This window comes from Pteropus alecto, unplaced genomic scaffold (genome assembly GCF_000325575.1).
Source record: "Pteropus alecto unplaced genomic scaffold, ASM32557v1 scaffold164, whole genome shotgun sequence".
Taxonomy (NCBI): domain Eukaryota; kingdom Metazoa; phylum Chordata; class Mammalia; order Chiroptera; family Pteropodidae; genus Pteropus; species Pteropus alecto.
Window position 1 is genome coordinate 18,969,364 of NW_006439568.1, and position 23,012 is coordinate 18,992,375.

Below are 23,012 nucleotides of genomic sequence, written 5' to 3' on the forward strand. Positions count from 1 at the left end.
TTCATTCATTCTTTCAATATTATTTATTAAGTTCATATTATGTGCCAGGCACTATTCTAGGTTTAGAAGTTTTGGTCAAAGCCATAGCAATGATAGGATATAAGATAACATGGTAAAAAAGTTGAGGACATGAGAAATAGTAAAGAAATTAAGGAGACAGATGAGCAGTCAAAGGGTAAAATGAGAATCAGAATAGTACTGCATTAGAGAAGCTAAAAAAAGTGATTAATAATGGCAGATGCAATGAGGCAACAAGAAAAAAATATATATAAAAAATATAGTAAATAACAACCATGGAGAAAATCATTTAAAATAAAGTGCTGGAGGCAAAGGTAAAACTGTAGAGGGTTAAAGCTTAGGAACTAATGAAGGTATGAAGGAAGCATCTGTAAAAATACATACCCAAGAGACATGTGTGTGTGTGTCTGTGTGCGTGTGTGTGTGTGTGTACTCGTGCTGACGCATGGAAGAGATGGGGGTGGGGGTAATCATTTTTAAAAGTAGCTTGAGAGTGAGACAAAATAGAAAGAAGGGATTATCATGGAGACTTCAACAGTAATTTGAGGAGAAACAAAATCATGAGAGATTGAAATTGCAAGAGAAACAAAAATAATTAATGGAGAAAACTTCCAGAGAAATTCAGAGAGGCAAGAGTCAAAAACACAAATAGAAGATTAGCTGTGATGGAAAAGAAAATACTTGTAGGGTAAAAGAAGACTGATAATAATACAAAGAAATAAGGCAAAAAGGAGGGTGGCTCAGGAAGTGTGAATTGAATCTGACTACATTTATTGAAAGCTCTCAGTACTACTTCCCACACAGGCCATCTGTAAGAAAAAATCTATATCCCACACAGGAATCTCATCCTCCAATGACTTCTCTAGATTTGTCAGAATCCTTGCTCTAACTAAGGTCCTAGTCATGGCCCCAAATACCTTGAAATAATACCACTCACTGCCTCTCTTCAAACTCCATGGCATCCCTCAGCACTACTCTAGACTTAGGTCAGATCCTTCCCAGAACCTTACTCAGTTCTAGCACCAAAACAATTCCCAATTTGGCACCAAAACAATGCAGGCTGTTTGAGGTAAATCATTTCTATTCAAACATCTTACCTCTGTAATTCTTAGTTATCAGGTACAGGCCAATTTATCCCCTAATATCTTCTCTCTAAATTTTTCATCTCTCAGCTCTTTTGTATCATTTTAATCTCCTCTAATTCTTTTAGCTGTATTTTCAAGAATTTTTATCCACTGTTAACAAACTTCCTTGTATCGTCAATCTTTCTACAGAATGGTTTCTGCATATTCCTACCTTAAGAAATATTTAGCTCAACATTGCAGACTCTGCTTCCTGTGTAGCTCTCATCTGCAAAGCTACTTATTCTTTCATATTTCATAGTCCATGGATCCAGGAGAGGGTGGCTCCCTAGAGATAAATGGCCCATTATTCCCTCACCGCAATGTACATGTCTTTATTTCTATTAAGCATGTCACTTACCTGTAACATCCATTAATAATTCAGTTTGTTAATACCTATCTAACTTCCAATCACTATCCTTTCAGTCACTGATAATTTAGGGAATTGGTTGTCAGCCATCTTCTTTATCCCAATTCCTACGGTAATGCTAGGAGATTTCAACACACATACAGAAAACTGTTCAATAATCTTGAACCACATTATCTTCAAATTTCAATGATCCTCACTTTTTTTTCTCTGTATCACTCCCTCTACCCCCACACATACATAAATACTTCAGGGGAAATATTATGGATCTTAGAATCCAATGAAACTATTCAAAATCAGAAATACTAAATTTCAATATCTCAAATTCTGATTAAAATCATTCATTCTGTTAGGTGTCTTACTCTCACTTTACTTGATCTTCATTTGATACTTTTCATTCTTTGGTCTCCCAATTCCTGCCAGTATATATCACCCTCTTTGCCTTCTTTCCTTCCTTACTCACCCTGGACTCTATGATTGATCATCTAAACCACTCCCGTACCAACATTCAGATCTTCCAAACATTTATCAGAACTCTAAAATTGGTTCAATGACAAAATCTGATATCTCCACATCTAGGCAACTGAGTATCGCTTACACAATGCATACATTCATAGAGACTGGCACATTGCAAATTCATGGTTTCCAACTTTTGCTCTGCTACTACCACCAAAAACATTTTAACTTAATAATTTCCCATCACTTTTACCCAAACTTTCCCATTTTTAATCAAACATCATATTCAACTACTAGACCTCCACCCTCAGGAATTTGTCTCAAAAACTACCATCACAATCTGAATCACAGCAACAACAAAATTGAAGCTATCAAACACAATTACCGGCAATTTAACATTATTTTATTTAAAAACTTGCTATTTCCAACTCTTTCATGTATTTTATTCTTGTCTAAATGATAAATAAGAGCTTCTTTCTATTTACAAACTCCATCTGTGTGTTCAGTCCATCCCCCTACCCCTAAGGCCTTTCTTCGAGTCATCCTCTCTTTTTCTCTGAATTTTCAACCTATCTTTTCCTAAAAGATCCTTTCCTTCAGCCTATAAACACATGATGTATTCCCTATTCTAAAAGAAAGGAACCTACAGTGATATTATATATCCCTAGACAATATTTCTTTTCCACACTCTCTCAGAATGTTTATTTTCTTATCTCCCAGTCACGCCTCAGGCCACTGTAATCTGCCTTTTTTCCCTCACCACCATTCTGCAATCACCTTAGTTAAAGTCACCAATGACTCCTCACTTGACATATCTAATGGGCGTTTATCATTTACGATTTTTACTGTTGATATTATTTCTTCCCTCTTAAAACTATTCTTTCACCTCTATTCTTCTTACTCTTCTCATGCTCCCTTCTCTACATCCTTCAGAAGCTTCTCTTTCTCTGTCTACCACTTAAATATTAATGTTTCCCAAGGCAGAAGGAAACTCCTTGGTCTTCACATCATGAGTTGTTTCTCTGGTCGATTTCACTTTTGTTTTTGTGGCTATTTCCCATTAGTAGTGAATCAACTTCCAGATTGTTCTATGTAACCTAAAATTCTTCTTATGCTTTAAAATTACTTATTTTACTTCCTGCTAGAGGTTTCCCTTAACCCTATCAATAATTCCAAAGCTCTCGCCTAAACTGATTCCTCCCCTAATACCTCCCATTTCCACCTTCGTTAAGGTACCATATGCACCCAGTTCCCAAACAATGAGGCTGGAAGTATTTCTTGACTTTTTGGTCTCCCTCTCAACATCCAAATCTCAACATTTACCAAGTATTATTGATTTTAATTGATTAAGTCTCTCATCTTCTGTCTGTCTCTCCATCCACTACCTTACCCAGTTCAGGCCCCCAGTTTCTGTTGTACTAGACCAAGCCAAATACTTGAATACACTTTTTTCTTTTCCCTTTGTTCTCAAATCATCAATCCACAGAATTTCTGGAGTAATTATTCTAGAGTAAATAAATATGTTATAGCCGGCCCATAATTTAAACTCTTCAAAGTATGTCTATCACTTACAGTCTTAGTTCCGGCATAGAGCATACAAAGTTATCCATCATTGGGGACTATCTCTATCATTGCAGGTTCATTTCTTGCTATTCCTCACCTTTTGGATAATGCTCCAATAGCACTAAACCATGATATTTATTACTTTAGCGACTTTGCTCATACATTTCTTTAAAATTCCACTGACATCTTACCTTGCTTCCATATAAATCTAAATAATTCCTCCTTTAAGATATAGTCTAGTTGTCTCCTCCATGACATCTTTACATAAAGTCCTTCATCATGCTACTCACCATTAATATCAGTAATTCCTTAATATGCTGTGGATAGTTTTAAGTAGAGATAAATACTAAGAAAAAAAAGTGGTGTATGGGGTAAATTTTAAAATATAAAAGGAATAATTATTAAACTAAAAGATATATCCTATTAAAATGACATTAATAAAAGGTAACATGATATCCATTCTAAATATGTTTAAATGCTGACTGTGTTTTAAAATACACAGTGAATCAGAGATAATTTTGTACTGGTCAGCATAACCTGGCTAGAAGAAAAAAAGTTTTGATTCCTAATATTAGCTAATATTTTTCTCCTAAAGTTATGTAAAAGAAGTTTAGCAAACAATTATTTTAGTATTTAGGTCTGTTTCAAAGAGACAGCACTCATAATTTTTCATTTTACAATCTTGGGATACAGAGACTAGTGATTCTGATTCTTAACAGATTGGGGGTGTCTTGTTGCATTTACTACATTCATTCCACTCAAAAAATTTCAGATTTCATATAACCAAAATATGGCCCACTTGGAGCTATTAACACATATTTATTCCCAAAAGGTAAATTTTCAGACCACAATTTTAAATGCCACCTTGAAATCTATGCTGGGAAACTGGACACAGAGAGATGGTGCCACTTTCCTTCTTTCTTTTTTTTTTTTCATAACCCTCACTTCGCCTTTAAATGTTCAGTTATTTCGACTCAAGTAGGTAAGTGAGGAAGAATTTGGGTAATTTAGTTCAAAAGCTACTCTTCAAGAGAAAGAGATTCATCTAATTTTAAACTTTGTCAAATAGGTAAAAGATAAACAATGTAGCAAGGGAATTGAGGATATTTCTGAGAAGAGTCAACCTCTGGGTACGTAAGTACGTAAAGAAAATTGAAGACTAACAGGAAAAAGTGAGGTTCAAGAGAGTCAAGTTCTCTATTAAGATAAAAGAACTAGCGAGACAGAAGTAACTTGATAAAAGAATAAGAAAGAACCATGTGGACTTCTGGTCTAAAAATTGGAGTATGTGAATTAGGATTTCAAAGATAGAACAATTTCTAGCGATGATAAGATTCAAAGTAAGGCCATGGGAGTGACAGACTGAAGTAGAATGGGATGTAAAAGTTCATTACCTCCAATTTGAGACAGTCAAGAAAATAAGTGGGTGCTAAACAAATCATTCAGGTGAATGTTAACATCACTCAGGCTGACAGCAGAAACTGTGATGAACAGGAAGACTAAAGCCAGGTACCAAAATTTTCAGTGAATAAAATGGCTTAAGTAAGTGGTCAACAAATAATAACATGGAAGGGTAATGGGTGGTTGTGCTCAGTTGCATTACATACAAAGGTACAGGGGTTCAAGACAGGAAGCACAGAATGTTATGGTAATAAATATAAGAGAATGGATCAATGACTAGATAAGCCCTTATATCTTCAACAATACCAGAATCTCATAGTGGATTGAGATGGGAGTTAGAGAGACTGGGTTACTCAGAAAGTAAGCAGAGTAAAAACAAATGATCAAAATCACTTTTTAAAAAGGCAAAGGAAAGGAAAGTTAAAACGAAAATTTGATTTAGCGTTTATTACTTCTGTGGAAAGAGAACACGAATGCAGTAGGCAAGTACCTTACAGGTAGAAGCAAGGCACATAACCATATATTCCGGTTCTCGGTTTGGGTAGTAGATGCATGGATGTTCATTTTATTATTATGCTTTGAAACGTACATACCTTTTCTATGTATCAAACTGATAATGACAAAAGAGAATATTTTAAAAAGGCATTAAAGAACTTCATTTTTACAAAATCTACCCAATTTGTCTAGGAGTAGGTATACACTGTCGTCACAAATATGGAATAATTTAAGTGACAACAAATTTTACAGTAAGATATTTGATAACTTGTTTTCTAAAACTGACTTTCCTACCTATGGTTTTCTTTAATGCAAATATTAATGATATTGAGCTTCCTGATCACAAACCAAATCATGGCACAAAAGACAATTCAGAAATGTATCCTTCAAAATAGGCAAGCCAGGCTGAGGTTGAGAATTTGATAAGTATTACGAAATTAATAACCAACCTTGAGCTGATTAAGAACTGATTCTATGTTGATTTATTGAAAGAATAAATAATATGAATCAAACATACTATTTATTAATAATTAAAACTAAGAAAATATAGAATATAAAAAACACGTGATTTTAGCTTCCATTGAAATGAAGAGATACCAGAGCCTGTAATCAGTAATCTCATTCATGTAAGTCATCTTAAGAAAGATCTTGGCCAATTATAAGAACAGTTATATAACTACTTTTTCATATTTTTGTATAGTAAATGTATAATCACTGCAACCAAAAAAATAGTCTGAATATCATGTATGGCAATAGTAAAAGTAAAAGATATAACAACAAAAAAGTAATAATTGTTTAGCTCAGAGTCTCAGCCCAGGGAAGAGGAGTTTCTAAAGATTCTGACTGTAAAAACCAGAAGGGACTTTGGCCATCTGGGTGAGACAGAAGAAGACTGAAACTCTATGTGCCCCTTTGAAAGGCCCATGCACAGGCTCTCTCACCTGTGGACACTCACCCGGGACACTGGCAGTGGGTCACAGGCTAGCGCAAGATTCATACAGGGAAAGACTGCATTTCCTGGTGCCAGAATGAGGGCTGGACAGGCAGCTGCCATTGTGCTTCAGTCAGGCCCCTCTGCAGGGTAACCTACAGACTGAGCCACAGATTGCTGGTGCTGATCCCTCCCACAGGGCCATTAGGAAGCACTGGCCTGAGGGTATTAGCCCAAACCACCCAACCTGCAAATTCCCCAGGGCTTTTGTAGCTGGATGGCGGCCACGTCCTGTTTCAGGGCCAAACATTTGCAGAAAAGGGAATTAGAAAATATAAAAGAAAATTAAATATGGTAATAACCACCATAATAAAATGAAAAGCACTAAATTTCAATTACATTTACTGAAAGATAACACAAACTGAATATTAGCCCAAAACACCCAACCTGCAAATTCCCCAGGGCTTTTGTAGCTGGATGGCGGCCACGTCCTGTTTCAGGGCCCAACATTTGCAGAAAAGGGAATTAGAAAATATAAAAGAAAATTAAATATGGTAATAACCACCATAATAAAATGAAAAGCACTAAATTTCAATTACATTTACTGAAAGATAACACAAAACTTGAATTATTAGGAATTTATTCTTGATGTTATGTTTAGTTTCCTTCCATATCTATCTACATCAATTCAGTCCTTAGGAACTTACTCCCTGGTGTCGATTATTTTTTTTTCCTAAACTCTTTTCTTATTAACACTTAATTAACTAAATTAATAGGATAAAAGTGGTCACATATAACACAAATCACTTTGAAACTTCAGCCAGAGTGAGTACAGTAATTGCTTATCTATGCTAGCTGAACCCACCACATTATCACTACCATTCTCTTTTCTGCTTATAGGGCCTCAAAAGTTGTCAGTGAAGTGGCTCAAATCCCTAAAGCTACATATAGGCCTTCTTTCCTTTATTTTTCTACTTAATTCCCCTTTCTATTAACTGACAGGCAATCGATATGTCCCTTAAATATAAGGTGAATGATGGTAGAGTACAAATAAGGAAGGATTTTCCCATAGACCCAGTACTTTTCATGGATCCCAAATCATCTATGATGACCAAGAAGTAGATCATAGCCAAAAAGATAACTAAAAAGCAATCAGTTTAACCTAAGTACTTCAAGGACTGACTCCTCAACTGTAGAGGGAGGTGGGGAAGCAGGCTGTTAACATAGGTACAAATCGACCAGTGCTATCTAAATATCTAATTATAAATTCTGTTGAGAAAGGTAGGCAGTCAATTGCAATTAATTTTTTTAAATGTTTTATCCTTCTAGGCAATCATGAGTTAACTGTCATTCCTGGAGAACTAAATTTTTAGAATCAAGATATGATCCTAGCTGTTTAACGAAGCTGTATATTTGACATCCTACTACAATTAAAGTTTTTATATATAATTTATTTTCTACTATTTTATAAGGATAATGTTTCTATATTTCATTAATAACTATACACATAAAACAGAAATAGAATTATATCATATCAATAGACACATGCAATTCTACAAACAGACTCAATTGTAAGAAAAATATACCTGCCATCCCTGTGATGATGTTCAGTGGTCTGACTGTATCTGGAGCGAGGTAGAGTAAGAAAATGACTGCAAGCATGGCAGAAACAAGAATAGAAATAAGACTCAGAAAAGAAAGAAAAAAGTATAGTTTAATTTTTAAAAGTGAGATTCAAAAAAGATAAGTAGATAGTAAGCAAAGCAAATGAAAATTGCTACTGGAAAGCTTGTTCTTTCTACTCAATATCTATTATAATACATCAATGTTAAAGGTTAAAATATTCTAAGTATTCTAAAATAAAACACAACAAAATATAACAAAATATAACAAATTGAAATTTTAACAAATTATATTCCAAAATTAATGAACAATTATCACTCAAACATCTTCATCACCATCTGTAAAATGTTAGACAACACAGATGTTTTCTTATTATTTTAGGAGGAAAGATGAGAAGAGAAAAATAAGGAAGTTTAAGAAGAAAATAAAAAAGGTAATTTCTAATACTTATACTTAGGAGATTTTACAAGATAATTATTTCTTCTTTAATCATTAATAATTAAAAATAACTAAAAGGACCTTATAAATTCCAGTTAGTAACAAATTGATTCAAATAATTTCTGATTATTAATTTTATTAAATTTGTTGAATACTACTTGTTTTTCAAAACACTGTTTATTATTTTTACTACGTGCTATTGGCTCTGTGTATCTCAGGACTTATGACTACATAAGCCATCAAAGCAGCAGACTGACCTTTTGCTCATCTGTAGTTCTTTTCTTTTCACAGCACTAATTTAAAATTGTTCTATTTTCTTAAAATTTTTATTGCCAAACACTTAATTTTGACAGATGATCATTATGCTTCTTTCAGTGAAAAATGGAAACCAACCTTGAACTCTCTCAACTTCCATTCTTCTACCACTAAATACAGAATAAATATACATTTATATCTGCACTTGTACTTCTTCACCAAAGGGAGAAATTCCTCTACGTGTAATTCTACTTCCCAAATGAGTTTGCTTCATTCATTATTGTCTTGTGCCTACCGTTCCTCAAGTGCACTTAAATCTAAAGAGAAAACTTTCACTAAACTTGTCTTCCTCTTAAGCTATTGACTCTCTTTGACTTTCCTTTCACCATAAAGCACCTTAAAAGGTATACCTATAATTTTTGCCATTACTTCCTCACTTCTCATTCATGCTTGAAGCTTACTGTAATTTGACTTCTGCCTCTACCACTCTCTTGAAGCTATCCTGTGAATGTTATCTGTGAAATCCTAAAAAATCCTTTCACCTCTGCGTGATCCTCATCATACTGAATTTACCTATGGTATTAGATAAACATTGATTTAAGCTCTATTTCTTGACACTGTCCTCTCTTGGTTTCTGAAACACTATTATTTCTGGCTCTAAAAATAGTATTTAACACTTAACTATATGCCAAGAACTCCATTAAAACTTTGTCCACTTTACCTCATGTTACTTCTCATAACAACTCTTGAGATGGGTTCTATTATTCCCACAGATATTTACATTGAGGCTCAGGGCTTGCCCATAGCCATATAGAAAGTAGCAGTACTGAGTTTCAAACTCAGGGCTTTCTTAATCCTAAATTCAGGATCTGTTTATCTAACTGCCTCTTTATCCATTTCCTTTACTGGATTCCTTCTCTGTACTCCTTAGAGGCAGTGGTTTTCCAAGGTTTGTTCCTCAACCTTCTTTATATTCCAACACATTCTTTCTGGATAATACTATTTGTTTGTATAGTGCAAAGTCTCATATTGCCTTAGCCTTGATTTTTCTTTGGGTTTCACAGCACATTTCCAGCTGCCTTCTGGGCTCTTTGGATGGCTGCTTGAGCGTCATGCAGACACTTCAGAGAAAACACAGTGAAGCTTGAGCAAAACATTTGCCTATTTGGACATTTGGTGATACATTTGTGAACTAAGGGAGCTGGAGCAGTACTCAAATTTTCTTTTTGAGCAGAAGACTACTTGCTTTTTCAAACAGAATTTTATGTAAAACCAATATATATAAATGCAATAAAATCAGAATGACACTGGGTAAAAAGAAAGTGAGAAGTCTAGACCCTATCCATTTGGCTTCATCCTTACCTACAACAGCAGTCCTTTGGGCACCTCTTCAGAAGCTAGGACTCCATGGCCCCTCTAAAGGCCCCTCTAGTTTCAAATATTCTTTAATCCCCTTTTGGAACTTAATATAATACTTCAGCTATTCCTCTTTTTGTAATCCCAGTTTCAACTAAGGATTTAAATATTTACTTAATAAACCAAGTTTTCAAATCTCAGGATTTAACTTCTCCATTTTCCTTATTTTCCACACTCTGTTGATTTATAAACCTTGCTGGTTCTAATGCCTAAATAACTCAGATTTATCCCTTTCTTTCCTTTTCTTCTGCCACTGCAAATCAGGCTGACTTTTCCTACTGGAATAACCTTCTATTAAATCTCTCTTTCAGATCCCAAACCCCTCCTAAACCAATCCATTTTCCACCCTTCTAGAGAAGTATATTTGCAATTATGCTTCTTATCATGTAGATATATTGCTCAAATTCCTTCAATGGCTTCCCATATTGAAAAATAAGTACATATTCCTTTAAATGGTATGCAAATGAGTTCTAAAGTACTTTGAATCTTCATGTCCCATCACTTCCCATCGCCCATTCCATAACTTTTTATTTAGGTAAACCAGACTACCTAAGATTCTCTAAATATATTCTGAATGCTCCTGACTCCAAGAATGTTCATGCTCATCACGCTGTCAAGAATGTTCACTGTGCCCACTGTCCCCACTGTCTCCATTTCGTTAACTTTCAAAATTCTACTCAATCTTTAAATCCAAGTTCATTTTAAAACTTTTTCCAATAGACCCAGCAAGTAATTTTCTTTACAATCTATTCCAACAGTATTATGCTTCTGTCTCACGGTCTTCTATGTTTTATAATTAGTTAGCATATTGCATAATTAGTTGGTAAAAATTAGCAATAATTAGTTGGATCATTCGTTTACCTAGACTAGCACAATGTCTATTTTAAATCTTTGCACAAAATGGCTGTTTCACTCAATAAATACATTTTGAATTGTCTAAAATATAAGAACAGAATTACACTACTTTCATGGTGAACCTACTCTCCAAAGAGAGCAGTGGTTCATGTAATCGTGAAACATTCTGGAAATGTAAACAGAAGATTATAAACCTATATAGTATAAGGACACAAATAAAAAAAAAAAGATTAAAAAAAAGGCATTCCTAGCTTTACGAAGAGTAGAAGTAATATCCAATAGTTGTGATTTTGGGATTTATTGCATTAAAAAGGAAGAGATTTTCTCTGAAAATTACTTGAGTAACAAAAATGTGTAAAATTCAAAGCTTGTTAAAATTTTCACATTCATAGAACATATATATCTAATTATATATATATATGTATATATAATATACATCATCTAATTTCTAATATTTCCCTTGAAGAGACATAATTTTTTTCTCCTTAAAGCCAGAGAAAACATTAAGCAAGAATCAACAGTTTATTTCCCTTTTTGTGTTGGTTAATTGTATGTGACAACTCAACTAAACCAGGGGTACCCACATTAAACATTATTTCTGAGTGTCTGTGAGGGTGTTTTCAGGTGAGATAAGCATTTGAATTGGCAGACACAGTAGACTGTCATTCTCAATGTGGGTAGGTATCGCATAGCCTAGTGAGGGCCTAAAGAGAACAAAAGTCGGAAAAAAGAATTCCTCTCTTTTTTGCTTTTTCACTTTTGAGCTGAACATCTCATATCTCGTTGGCCCTCAGTCAGAGATTTATACCATCGGCCACCTTGGCCTCAACACCTTCAGATTTGAAACTGAACTACACTACCATTCCATGTGTCTGGATTGTAGACAGCAGAGCAAAGGACTTTTCAGCCTCCATAATCATGTGAGCCAATTCCTTATAGTAAATTTATCCATCTATCTAGTTATCTATCTATCTTTCTATCATCATCTACATCTATTATCTTACTGGTGCTGTTTCTCTGGAGAACTGTACTATATGCTTTTTTATAGTCATGTCATACCTCCTAACCTAATTTGGTCATAAGCCCCCTTGAGATTCTGTTGAAATGCATGAATTTTACACAGTCTATGAATATTACACAAAATTAACCATACTGCTTTAGTAAGGCCCTAAAATCCATCCAAGATCCAGAGATGCATCCAAGGTCCTTTGCTGAATCCACTTGGTACAACCAAAAACATGTTTTATTTACACTCCTCCATTAAACCATACTTATTTTTCCCCCAAATTAATAAACATTGTTAATCTAAGCAATAAATACTGTCGCAATGAGTTAAATAAAGTTATATTAAAAATTGCATTTAATCCAATCTGTTTGAAATTTCTAAAAAAAACTGAGCAGAGCAGTAATTCATCATAAGAGAAAAAATACAGAAAACTAAAAAAATTACTACTTGAAAAAAATAATACACATTCTAAAATCATTATAAAAAATATCACAATTCAAAGAACTGCACTAGATTAGTGAACCAATTTCTAGACACACTTTGGTTCTTATTAAGTAATATAGTCTTTAAAAACAGAATACAATTATATTTATAATTATCCTTACGTATATTAAATTAGCCTGAATGTCCCCTTTTTGAAATCACCAGATACATAAAAAGGACTGCAAAAAGAGAAGATAAAATATCATACCCTTAAAGTAACCAATAGTTTTTGAAAGCTAAGTTTCTAACAATTTCAACTTAATATAAAACTTTCTGCTATCTTTAAGATTTTGTTTTGCCACTTTATGATTCCTAAAATATACTCAGAATGATTTAACTATGTTAAAATATATTCCTGAAGTATAATAAATAAAATATTGCACTATTTTTGTAAAGTGAATTCTCTTTCATTTACTTTATATTTTCAAACTTTTAGAGAAATGTTTCCCCTCATAGTTGATAACTGAAAGGACTAAAAAAGACTGAAAATAGTTATGCACCAGTAAGATGATATGTTTGCCACTTTCACTAGCTGGCTGACTAATAAAGAATAGAGAAATAGCATAAATATGTAAGGTAACTCAGGGATCCATATAATAGGGCATTTTTCTTTTTAGAATATAAATGTATTAATTGAATGCACAGAGAAGAATGTTTATGAAGTCATATATCTTCTGTCAATGTTAATTATACTTTTTCTTATTATGCTAAAAGTGTTGACAAAAGAAAAATTCTGAGATGTCCTACATTACATTACAGCAGGGAATGAAAGAGACAAGAGTATTTAATCAGTTAATAGCTATGAGACAACTAACAATAGACTGCTCACATTCCTGAAAATATGGCGGAGCTCTGAATCAACTGTAGTGTCTGCCAGACACCACCACATCCTGCCTATGTATGAACTTTCATGACTGTTTCTCACAACCAAACAAAAGAAGTAAATATCTCTTCCTTATTAACTGTGCATCTATCCTAGAACTGCCCCCACTTCACCTTTTCCCACCCTCCCTTATCTGTAGCCAATGTAAGTTCTTTCAAATCAACTTACATCTTTCTTCCCTAAAATGTAATGTATAAAAGTGCCCATCAACTCCAGGATGGCAAACAAAAATGTCTTTTCTACCTGGCCATGTTGCTGGTGGTTTAGACTTCATGCCCAGGACCTGGTTCTTCTCTAGTTAGCATTTGGCTAAATAAACATTTTTTAGAAAAGCTTTCAGCTGTGAAAGTTTTTTTCTTTAACAGTGTACTCCATGCACCCAATATATTTTGGCCTCTAGGACAGACATAAAAATTCTTATTGCAGGATATCTCTGACATGTTACAGGAATATTACCTAGTACTCCATACTTATTCTAAAAGCAAATTAAATTATATAAACAAATAAGCTCTTGAAATGATTTCTAATACTAAAACCACATAGTTTGCCCCAGGAAAATTATGTTTTTAGTTACAGCAGTTACCAGAGTCTACCAGAGAAACAATAATATAAAAAGTGTGTGTGGGGATGCAGGGGGGTGGGGGGAATGGAGAGGAAGATAAAAGACGCCCTTTGCAATTCATCATTTTAGCTCGTATCCCTGAACCCAAGTTTCTATATTACTTGTAAAGAACCTAATTTTATTTTCAAAACAAAATTTTGACTAATAATAGAATGAAATGTACAAAGAAATAAAGAGCCAATCAAATTTTGATATAATTATTTTAAAATTACCTATAAGAAAAGGATATGAAGACTACATTTCCTTCTTATAACACTTAAGTTTAACAAGGTACTATAAACTAATGTCAAATGGCATAATTTCTCACCCAATATAGCTACTATAAAAGCCATTATCTTTATGCATAACTTTTCAATATGTCCCCAAGTCCTTCATCTTTGTACTGGGTCTTTCTGATGTGTATGTGTGTTCTGCCTCTGTACCTTTGCTCTTGTTCTTGCCTGAATAAAAATGCTCATTTTTCAAGGTTCAACTCATGTCCTACATTCTCTACAATGCTTTATAAAAAACATCTGAATTGCCTGATTTCTCTTTTTTCTGCTTAATTAATAAGCACATTAAAATGTAAATTATTTGTAAGCCAAAAGATCTTCTTAAAACATTAAGAGTAATGCGCATTTTTTTGAGTATGTATGATGCAACTAGAGGCACTGTCATTCAATATAACCAATAACCCTATAAAGTTGGTACTAATATTATAATTTTATTGATAAGGAAATCGAGTGCCAAATAGGTTAATTTTCCCAAAGATACATAGTTAGCAAGTGGTAAAAAGTCTAAATTCAAACCCAATGCCATTTGGTTCCGAATCCTATGAAAAAGAGTACATTCGACAAAATATTATTCTGTCCAGTGCACCAATTCTTACTGACAAGAAAGGTTAATGCACCATTCGAAATAACTAAATTTTACTTACTATTTCAAAGGAAATTTTCTTTTAGGCTTTAAACAACAACATTATCATTTGACTATAAAATGCTATTCTTGAAAATTCACTGTAAGAGTTCCAGAGTATTCTAGCCATTTAAATAATACATAAAAATTACAATGCCAGAAAACAGCATAGGGAATGCAGTTAGCATTAATATGATGGCTAGGTGGAGGGCTGGAGGAGGGAGGGAGCAATTGGGGGATCGTTTAATGAACTATATAGATGTCTAACCAATGTACTGTATACTTGAAACTATTTTAAATAAATAAATTTTAAAAAATTATAATGCCTTCATAGGTAAGCTATTATTGAAAAGCTTTTAGATTAGGATAAAATAGATATTAAGAACCCATTGTTTAATAATGTCCTAGACTATCTACATGGATAATACTGTATTTTTTGATTTTTGATTCCTCACGTTAATGAATAACAATTATAGAGATAACTCAAAAGTAATACATTAGAAATGGTTTATAGTCCTATTTAAATGAAATTCTATTTTACTTATTTCAAAAAGGATTTAAAACAGGTTACAATTAAGAGTAATAATGACCTGGTAATCTATAGCATTCTAAAGGAGTAATGAACCACACGGATCAAGTTCCATCAAAACTGAATTACTTGAACATTTTTGCTAAACTAAAAGATTCCTAAAGTTATGAAATAAGCAAGAAAAAATATAATGACATTTCAATTATGACTATATCAGGTAATATCAAGGATTAGTCACCAAGAATTTAATAAATTTTTGTTCCTAACCCTAGGGCCATTTGCCTTCAAATACTGGTAAAATATTATGTATCTGATATGATAGTGACAATTTTTGTTTGTAAGTATAAATCTGGAGGTTAATTTTAATTTATTCTTCTTTGTAAGATTTAGACCATGTTGTCTTTTGAGAAAATATCAAGTCCACTTTTCATTAAAAGAAAAACTTTACATAAAGTTGAAGGATTTAAAATCATTTCAGACTTTCCTGTCATCATTTCCTTAACAAATTTTCAATATAAAAGTTTATGAATCACTATACAAATAATTTCCAGAAATGATCAAACTCATTAAAATTCTATTAGATAACAAAATTACTCGTTCAAACACCCTAATAATCTTCTTTCTAACTCTTAATCATGCCGATATAGTTATCTTTCTTTATTACTGTACCTGATAAGCATAAATTTCTATAGGTGCATGCCTATAATTACCTCCAAAATATAAATAACTGTGAAAAAGTCAAACAAATTAAAAATAAATAAAATAGTACATTAACTTTCATTAATAATTAATATCTATTAAACATATTAATTTAATTTCTTCTTAGATGTCAGATACAAAAGATAATACTTGTTTGACACTTAAAAAGTAAGATATTCCTTATCTTTTCTTTTGAAAAAGTGTGCTAAAATAAACGAAATTATAAGCATGAAATCAGAATAATCCTAGATTTAGAGAGAACAATTAAATTTATGAATATTGACAGCAACATTTCATATCAGTTGGTTTAAAAGCCCCTAAGTATTTTTCCTAAAATTAGTTTCAGATGCATACAAAGGGACTCCTGAGTTCCCTTGTTATTTCTTCATAGCATTCTCTGAATAGTAAATTAAGCTTTTTTTCCTAATCCTTACCTCAAACCCATTACATAGTTTGGGGGAAATATCATAGCATTTTCCATTTTATATATATTCAAACCATGAATTAGAGTTTTAATCAATTTGCTGAATTTAAAAAATTAGTAGTAGTTAACGTATGTATTGAAACATGCCATGTTACTTCCAAGTATGTCACATTTAATGGAGCAAATTCAGAGAATTCTTCCAAAGACAGCTATCAACAGCATGATTCTTTAAGATGCTATAAAGGATTACTGAAAGCCATGAGAAAAAAACCATTTCATGGATCAGTTTCTGTGTTTGTTTCCTAAACAAACCAGACTTGTCTCAATAATTTTATACATAAAAAGTCACATTGATTTCCCTGATGAATATAAAAGACTAAAATCTATTGTCTCATGAAAGTATTTTCATATATAATTGTTTATGATAAGGTAAAAAATAATAAAATGTCTTATTTTCATTATGATTATCATATGTGCAAATTCACTAACTCTACTGGTTTGATTTAACAAAGGACCAAAATTACAAGAGCAAGATGATTTTATATTTTTCTTACCAAAGAAAAGGTTGTTTTTGCTTTGTTCTACTTATTTTGTTTTTAATAACGTGGTGGTCATAAGAATGAATGTAGGCATTGTAAAGGAAACATACGGTTTTAGAAAATAAGATATAAGAAATACACAATTTCAAGATGAAAACATTTTGTGGTAACATCTTTTACCTGAAGGCAGTCATTAGAATAAGGCCTAATAGTATTTAATCATATTTACCTGTCTCTATCTGGAGAATAATGGTCATCCATGACACGATGTCTATCCATTCGGCTAATTGTGTTATAATGTCCGGTAGTGGAGCGTGTCCCTCGAAGTCCCTGTTCCACATTCCGACTGAAATAGCAAGAGCTATTAAATATCTTAATAAACCGTAATCATTTACCATACTAAGAAATGAGGTTTATTAATATAGTAGAAAAAGACAAAAATCAGTATAATGTCAAGTCCAAGTATTTTGCTTTATTAATTGCATCTCTGGCTAACAGTATAACTATCCATTAGACTGAAGTTAGGAGATTAGTGCTATAACAGAGATATGATATAAAATTAAGCTAGTATCAATGAGGATAGAGATAAGGATTATCAAAACTATTAAAAGATGACTCCCAGGTCTCTAGTGATACTCAATGATATATGAAATATAGCAGGAAGATTTGCGTAGAAAAAAATGAGTTCAGCACGTTGTTTACAGACAATGTATTGGTAGATCCTATTTTAGTGATAATGATTCTTTGTTTTTTAAAATCTAAACTGAAGTCTTTAAAATCTATCAATGATGATTTTTTAATGTACCATTCTTGGCCTAGATTGTCTATGTACACAATTCCTTTTCACGATAGAATAAACCTTTTATGTAAGCTCCTGTTACAGTTCCTATTATGTGCACCTGAAGCTAATTTAAAACCTAAGCCTTTTTCTATTGGTGTGTTCAAATATTCTTTCCATGATAAAAATCAAGCACTCTTTCTTTTTTTTTTTTTTTTTAATGAGGTAGGGCTTAATTTATTAAAGTTACAAATTCAAACTCTAGTTCTCTCTTAAATTTAAATTTCAGATTACAAATCTTATTATTCTATTGATAGTTCTACATTTAAGAAATAACTTTTCAGAAAACTCTTAATATTTACTCCTATTTACAAACTTAGCTAACTCAATATCTTCAAATACTTTAAAGTATGTTTATAAACTAATTACGTTTTCTTTTTAACTTCTTCAATTACCTAAATTAAGTAAATGCTTTTTAAGTGTTTAATATCCTTATAGATTAAATAAGTTAAATTTATAAATATAATAAATCTTGAATTCTTTTAGATTGTCCAATACTATGCATAAAATTAAGATTATAATTAAAAATTCTAAGCCTAAAATTAACTCAATTATTCATATAAAATAAGCACTACAAGATTATCATTCAAAGAGTTCAAATTTCTTAAACACTTCAAGTATATAAAATGTGAATTATGCACATATTTCTTATTAGCAAATATATTATTTCCATGGCTCTTAAGTTAAGCCTTTCTGTACTTAACTGGACTGATCAGAGTTTTCCACTGGGTATAAAACCTCAAGCTACAGATTTTCTGAGCCATTCAGCCATTGTCCAAGCATTGCTTTTATTTTTCATATGATTGTTCCTAATTTTAAAGCCCCATCAGTTGTTTATTTTTTCCTATTTCTTAAATTATCAGAAGTTATATCATCCATGAGTATAATGAGTTTGGTTCTAAGCAAATTTACTCAAAACTGACATATGATCGAAAGCTGGATCTTCCTTATAATTTTCAACTTTCACAATAAAATAATATTGGTCAAAGTTATATTCTATATTTCATATTACTCTCATTATATGAGTTATTAAGTAGTATCTGTTTTTCCTTAAGTAACTTTTTTCCACAAGAATTTATTATCTTTAGAGGTTATTAATAATACTTGATTATAAATACTTGTAATATTACCCAAAAATAAAATGCATATGCTATCTTACCTTTGTGGAGGAGGGACGCTGGGTGACCATGACCTAGTCCTTCCTATAACATCTACTCGGTGAGGAGACCCTGATGGTGAACAATGGTTTGATGACATTACTTGTTCTGGCACTGATAATGTTGAGCTTTGAAGATCTCGACCATTGTGTCGATAGTCTGACAGAGAAAAAATTAAGTTTATAGTTATCTACACACTAAGTCCTTTTGTATTTTCTACTTTATTGAAAAACATGTTGGTGAAGTTGAAAGGTTTTGCATATGTTAAATGTAAACATAATGAATAAAGCATAATACTAAGACAAAATAATATTTTGTAAACACTTAAAAAGGAATGACAAATATTAAAATATTTAGATAGCTACTATGTCCAAAGCAGTGTGCTAGGGTAGAGTAAAACTTTTATATACAATTAATTATTTTCAATAATATACTCAAGTTTATTCTGAAAACATTTTCATCTTTTCAATGACCTAGGGAGAGCTTCAAATGCTTCTCAACAACTACAAATATTTAAAATTATTAACTTCACAGGAAGTTTCTAAAAGTCAACAGTTATTTCTTTAAGAGATAAGCAGTATTAGAAAGCACTCTGAATACCATTTGAAAAACCTATGTATTTTTCTTATAGTATTTGACAGGGCTGAGAGACAACAGAAATCTGAGAATAAAAATATGACAAATTGTAGGAGGAAAATAGCCCAATGATTTAATACACTTAGACAAAGTGTATTAGAGGTGATATTACTCAGATGAGTCCTAGAAAGCAACTGATATTTGATAGACATGGAGAAAAGTAGAAAGAAATCTAAGTTGGAAGAAAAATAGCAGTTCAATGTGGGACATCAGTGGGAAATAAGCAGTAAAGGTTAAATTTGACCCAAGTTGTATATACCTAAAATGTCATGAGGTTTGTAATGGAAAGAGCCTGAAAATTTCTAAGCAGGAAGTGACATCACCACCACCATTATCTTCACCATGCTCATCATGGCTACTATTAATTGAACTTTTACTATGTGTTAGGAACTCTGCCAGGAACTTGACAAAGTGCTCTGCTTCAACACTTGTATCAGAAGGAAACTCAGAAAAGGTATTGGTTCATATCTGATTTTCCCAACATGTTAACGTTTTCCAGTATTATTTTAGGTTAGTTTCCCTAGAAATAGAGCAAGAGCTAAAGATTTGGGTGCTTATGAATAATTGAAGGAGCGCTCTCAGGAGAAAGGAATTAGCAGAGCAGAAGAGTGCGTGAGGAGAAACTGAACAAAAATGTGGTCTCAGCCCGATCCCATTGGAGGCTCTGGAACCTGAACTGCCCCAGAATTGCTCCAACTTTGAGGCAAAGGTCCTGGACATCTGTACTTCTATGTTGGCTAGTCACTGTCACTGGCCAAAGACTGTCAGTGGGGAGTAGGTGAACTGTCAGTGGGGAGTAGGTGATGTGGGTTTTGTCTGTCTGAGGCCAGTTCTCTGGAGAATAGGGCAGCTGTGAGTTATTAGCAACCAACACTCATAGTAGCTGGGGTAAAGAGGATATGGGTGGGGTACCGACAGTGTCTACTACCACACCAAATAATAGCAACTGAATGCAAAGTACACTGACACAGCCGGATGCAGCAAGCCAGAGAAATACAGAACCATATGTGATGCTCATTCATTCCATGTTCCTTCCTCTTGCCTCACTTTGGTCACGAACTCTGTCTTAGAGGTGCTTATCACATGGGTTCTTCCTGATGTTCGTAAATAGTTCCCGATACCATAACTTTTCAGACTTATCCTCCTTTCCATGTAGACAGATTCCTTCTACATAGGCACTTTCATTTTAAAGTCCTATATTTAATATTTTATTGCTTAAAACTTAATATGAATTTTTAATTGTGCTGTATTTCTATTTTTAGTGTTTTGATTACAAAGCTGCATGGGTTTTGAATGATCTTATCTAAACTGTTTTCTCCAGACATCCTGTTGCTTTTAGTGCATGATTTTGCAGATCACCAGGTTTTCTTTCAGGAATACACAGACATTGTAATAGAAATGACTGCAAACAAAACATTATCCCCATTTTACAGTTGAAGAAACTGAAATTTACGTTAAGAAATTTACATTAAATATAAAATACTAGGGCTGGGATTTAAAACAAGATCTATCTGACTCTGATGCTCTCATTGTATTCTAATTACTCATGATCTAAGTAATAATTTAGGAAGATGAAGCTGACAGCACTATATAATTCAAATCACTGGTTAGAAATGTTGCAGCAAGATTAACTGCTCTTATCAAACTTAGAAATGCACTGTTTAAAAGAACTCTGAAATGATAGAAATGTTCACTATCAGCACCGTCCAATATGACACACATGACTGTTGAGCACTTGAAATCTAACTAGTGTTAAGGAACTGAATATTTAATGTATATATTTTAAATCAATTTAAATTTAAATAGCCACACATAGCTAGTGGCACAACTTTGGAATATGGCAATTAGTAATGGCAACACACTAAACAGAAAAAGTCAATACATTCATTCAACAAATATTTATGAGTGTATGTGCATGCCAGGTATTACTCTGTGTGCTACAGTGAGCAAAACCAACAAAAAGCCTTGCCCTTGCAGAACTTAAATTTTAGTTGAAGAGTTATAAAGACAAATAAAGGCTCAATAATTACATATATTTGAAGGTGATTAGGTGTTATGAGAAAAATAGAACAGGATAAAGGGAGATCAAAAATACCAGAACAGTGGTGGGGGGGCATTTTGCAATTTCATATAGGGTGGTCAGGGTAGGTGTATATATATATATATAGGACTCACTGAGAAGTTAACATTTCAGAAAGACTTGCAGGAAGTGGGATGTTTTGCCAAGCGGATATACAGAGAGGAGGGTTCTAGGACAAGTAGGAAGGCGCCAAGATAGGAATAGATGTGACATGTTCACAGAACAGCAAGGAGAACAGGGCTCTTGGAGTGAAGCAAGTGATGAAGAGATCAGAGAGACTGAAGGAAGGAGGAAGATCACCGACGGCCTTTTGTATTGTAAAGATTTTTGACATTTAATCTGAGTGATTTTAATCCATTAGAGGATTGTGAGGAGAAATTGGACATGATCTATTTTTTTCTTTCACAGGATCACTATACTGAGAACAGACCGAAAGGAAGGCAATGATTCTAGCAAGAAATGACAGTGGTTCAAACTAAGATAATAGCAATGCAGATGAAAGTAGTCAGATTCTGGATATATTTTAAAGGTAGAGCCGTCAGGATGATTTTGTGAATATTAGATGTTGGACATAGTAATAAGAGAAAGGGACAAGAACAAACCTAAAATTTTAAATCAAGTAAATAAAAGAATGGAGTTGTCATAAAAATATATGGTTCGGTGGGAAGATCAGGAGTTCAGTTTTGGATATAGTAAGCTGAAGATATCAACTACTTTTCCAAGTGGAGATGTCAAATGGGCAGAAGGGAAAAAAAAATTTAGAGTACAAATAAAAGGCCTCAACTGGACATTTGGGAGTTTTAGCATACAGATGCTATTTAAAAACATGAGACTTTAAACAGATGTGATCACTAGGAGAGTGAGTGTAGATAGAGACTAAGTCCAAGGATGGACTCTGGGGGTACTCTAATATGAATCTGTAACATTTTGTAATTACATACAGGACCAAAATACAAGGAAGAAATAAATGAGTTATAACTTTTGATAAATCTATGAGGAAGTTAAGAGTATACCACAAAGAGTAAGAGACGTATAGTAACATTTACCAGGTTTTGGGGAGAGATAATAGTATTTCAGGCATATAGGCAGGCACACAATTATACATATGGACAAGAATCTTGGGAAAGGCGTTAGGATTTTGTTGATAAAGATTAAGAGTTATTTATATTCTATATAGAGTATATACGAGTATATATACAGAAAAAAATATCTCTGACTACAGAGTTTAAGCAAGACTATTGAGAAAAAAATGAAAAGTTACTAAAAGGAGAAAAACGAATAAT

General features: G+C 32.9%; 1 protein-coding gene across 16 annotated transcripts in view; it reads right to left on the minus strand.

The window, feature by feature from the left end:
* Positions 1-23,012, minus strand: part of RIMS2 (regulating synaptic membrane exocytosis 2) — a 549,058-nt gene that overhangs the window by 190,592 nt on the left and 335,454 nt on the right. For all 16 annotated transcript variants that reach the window (XM_015593047.2, XM_015593053.2, XM_025050124.1 and 13 more), the window contains 2 exons: positions 19,016-19,172; positions 17,248-17,364 (listed from right to left, as the gene is read on the minus strand). In XM_015593047.2, coding sequence (XP_015448533.1) covers positions 17,248-17,364; positions 19,016-19,172 — 274 coding nt within the window. The remainder of the gene's footprint in view (positions 1-17,247; positions 17,365-19,015; positions 19,173-23,012) is intronic.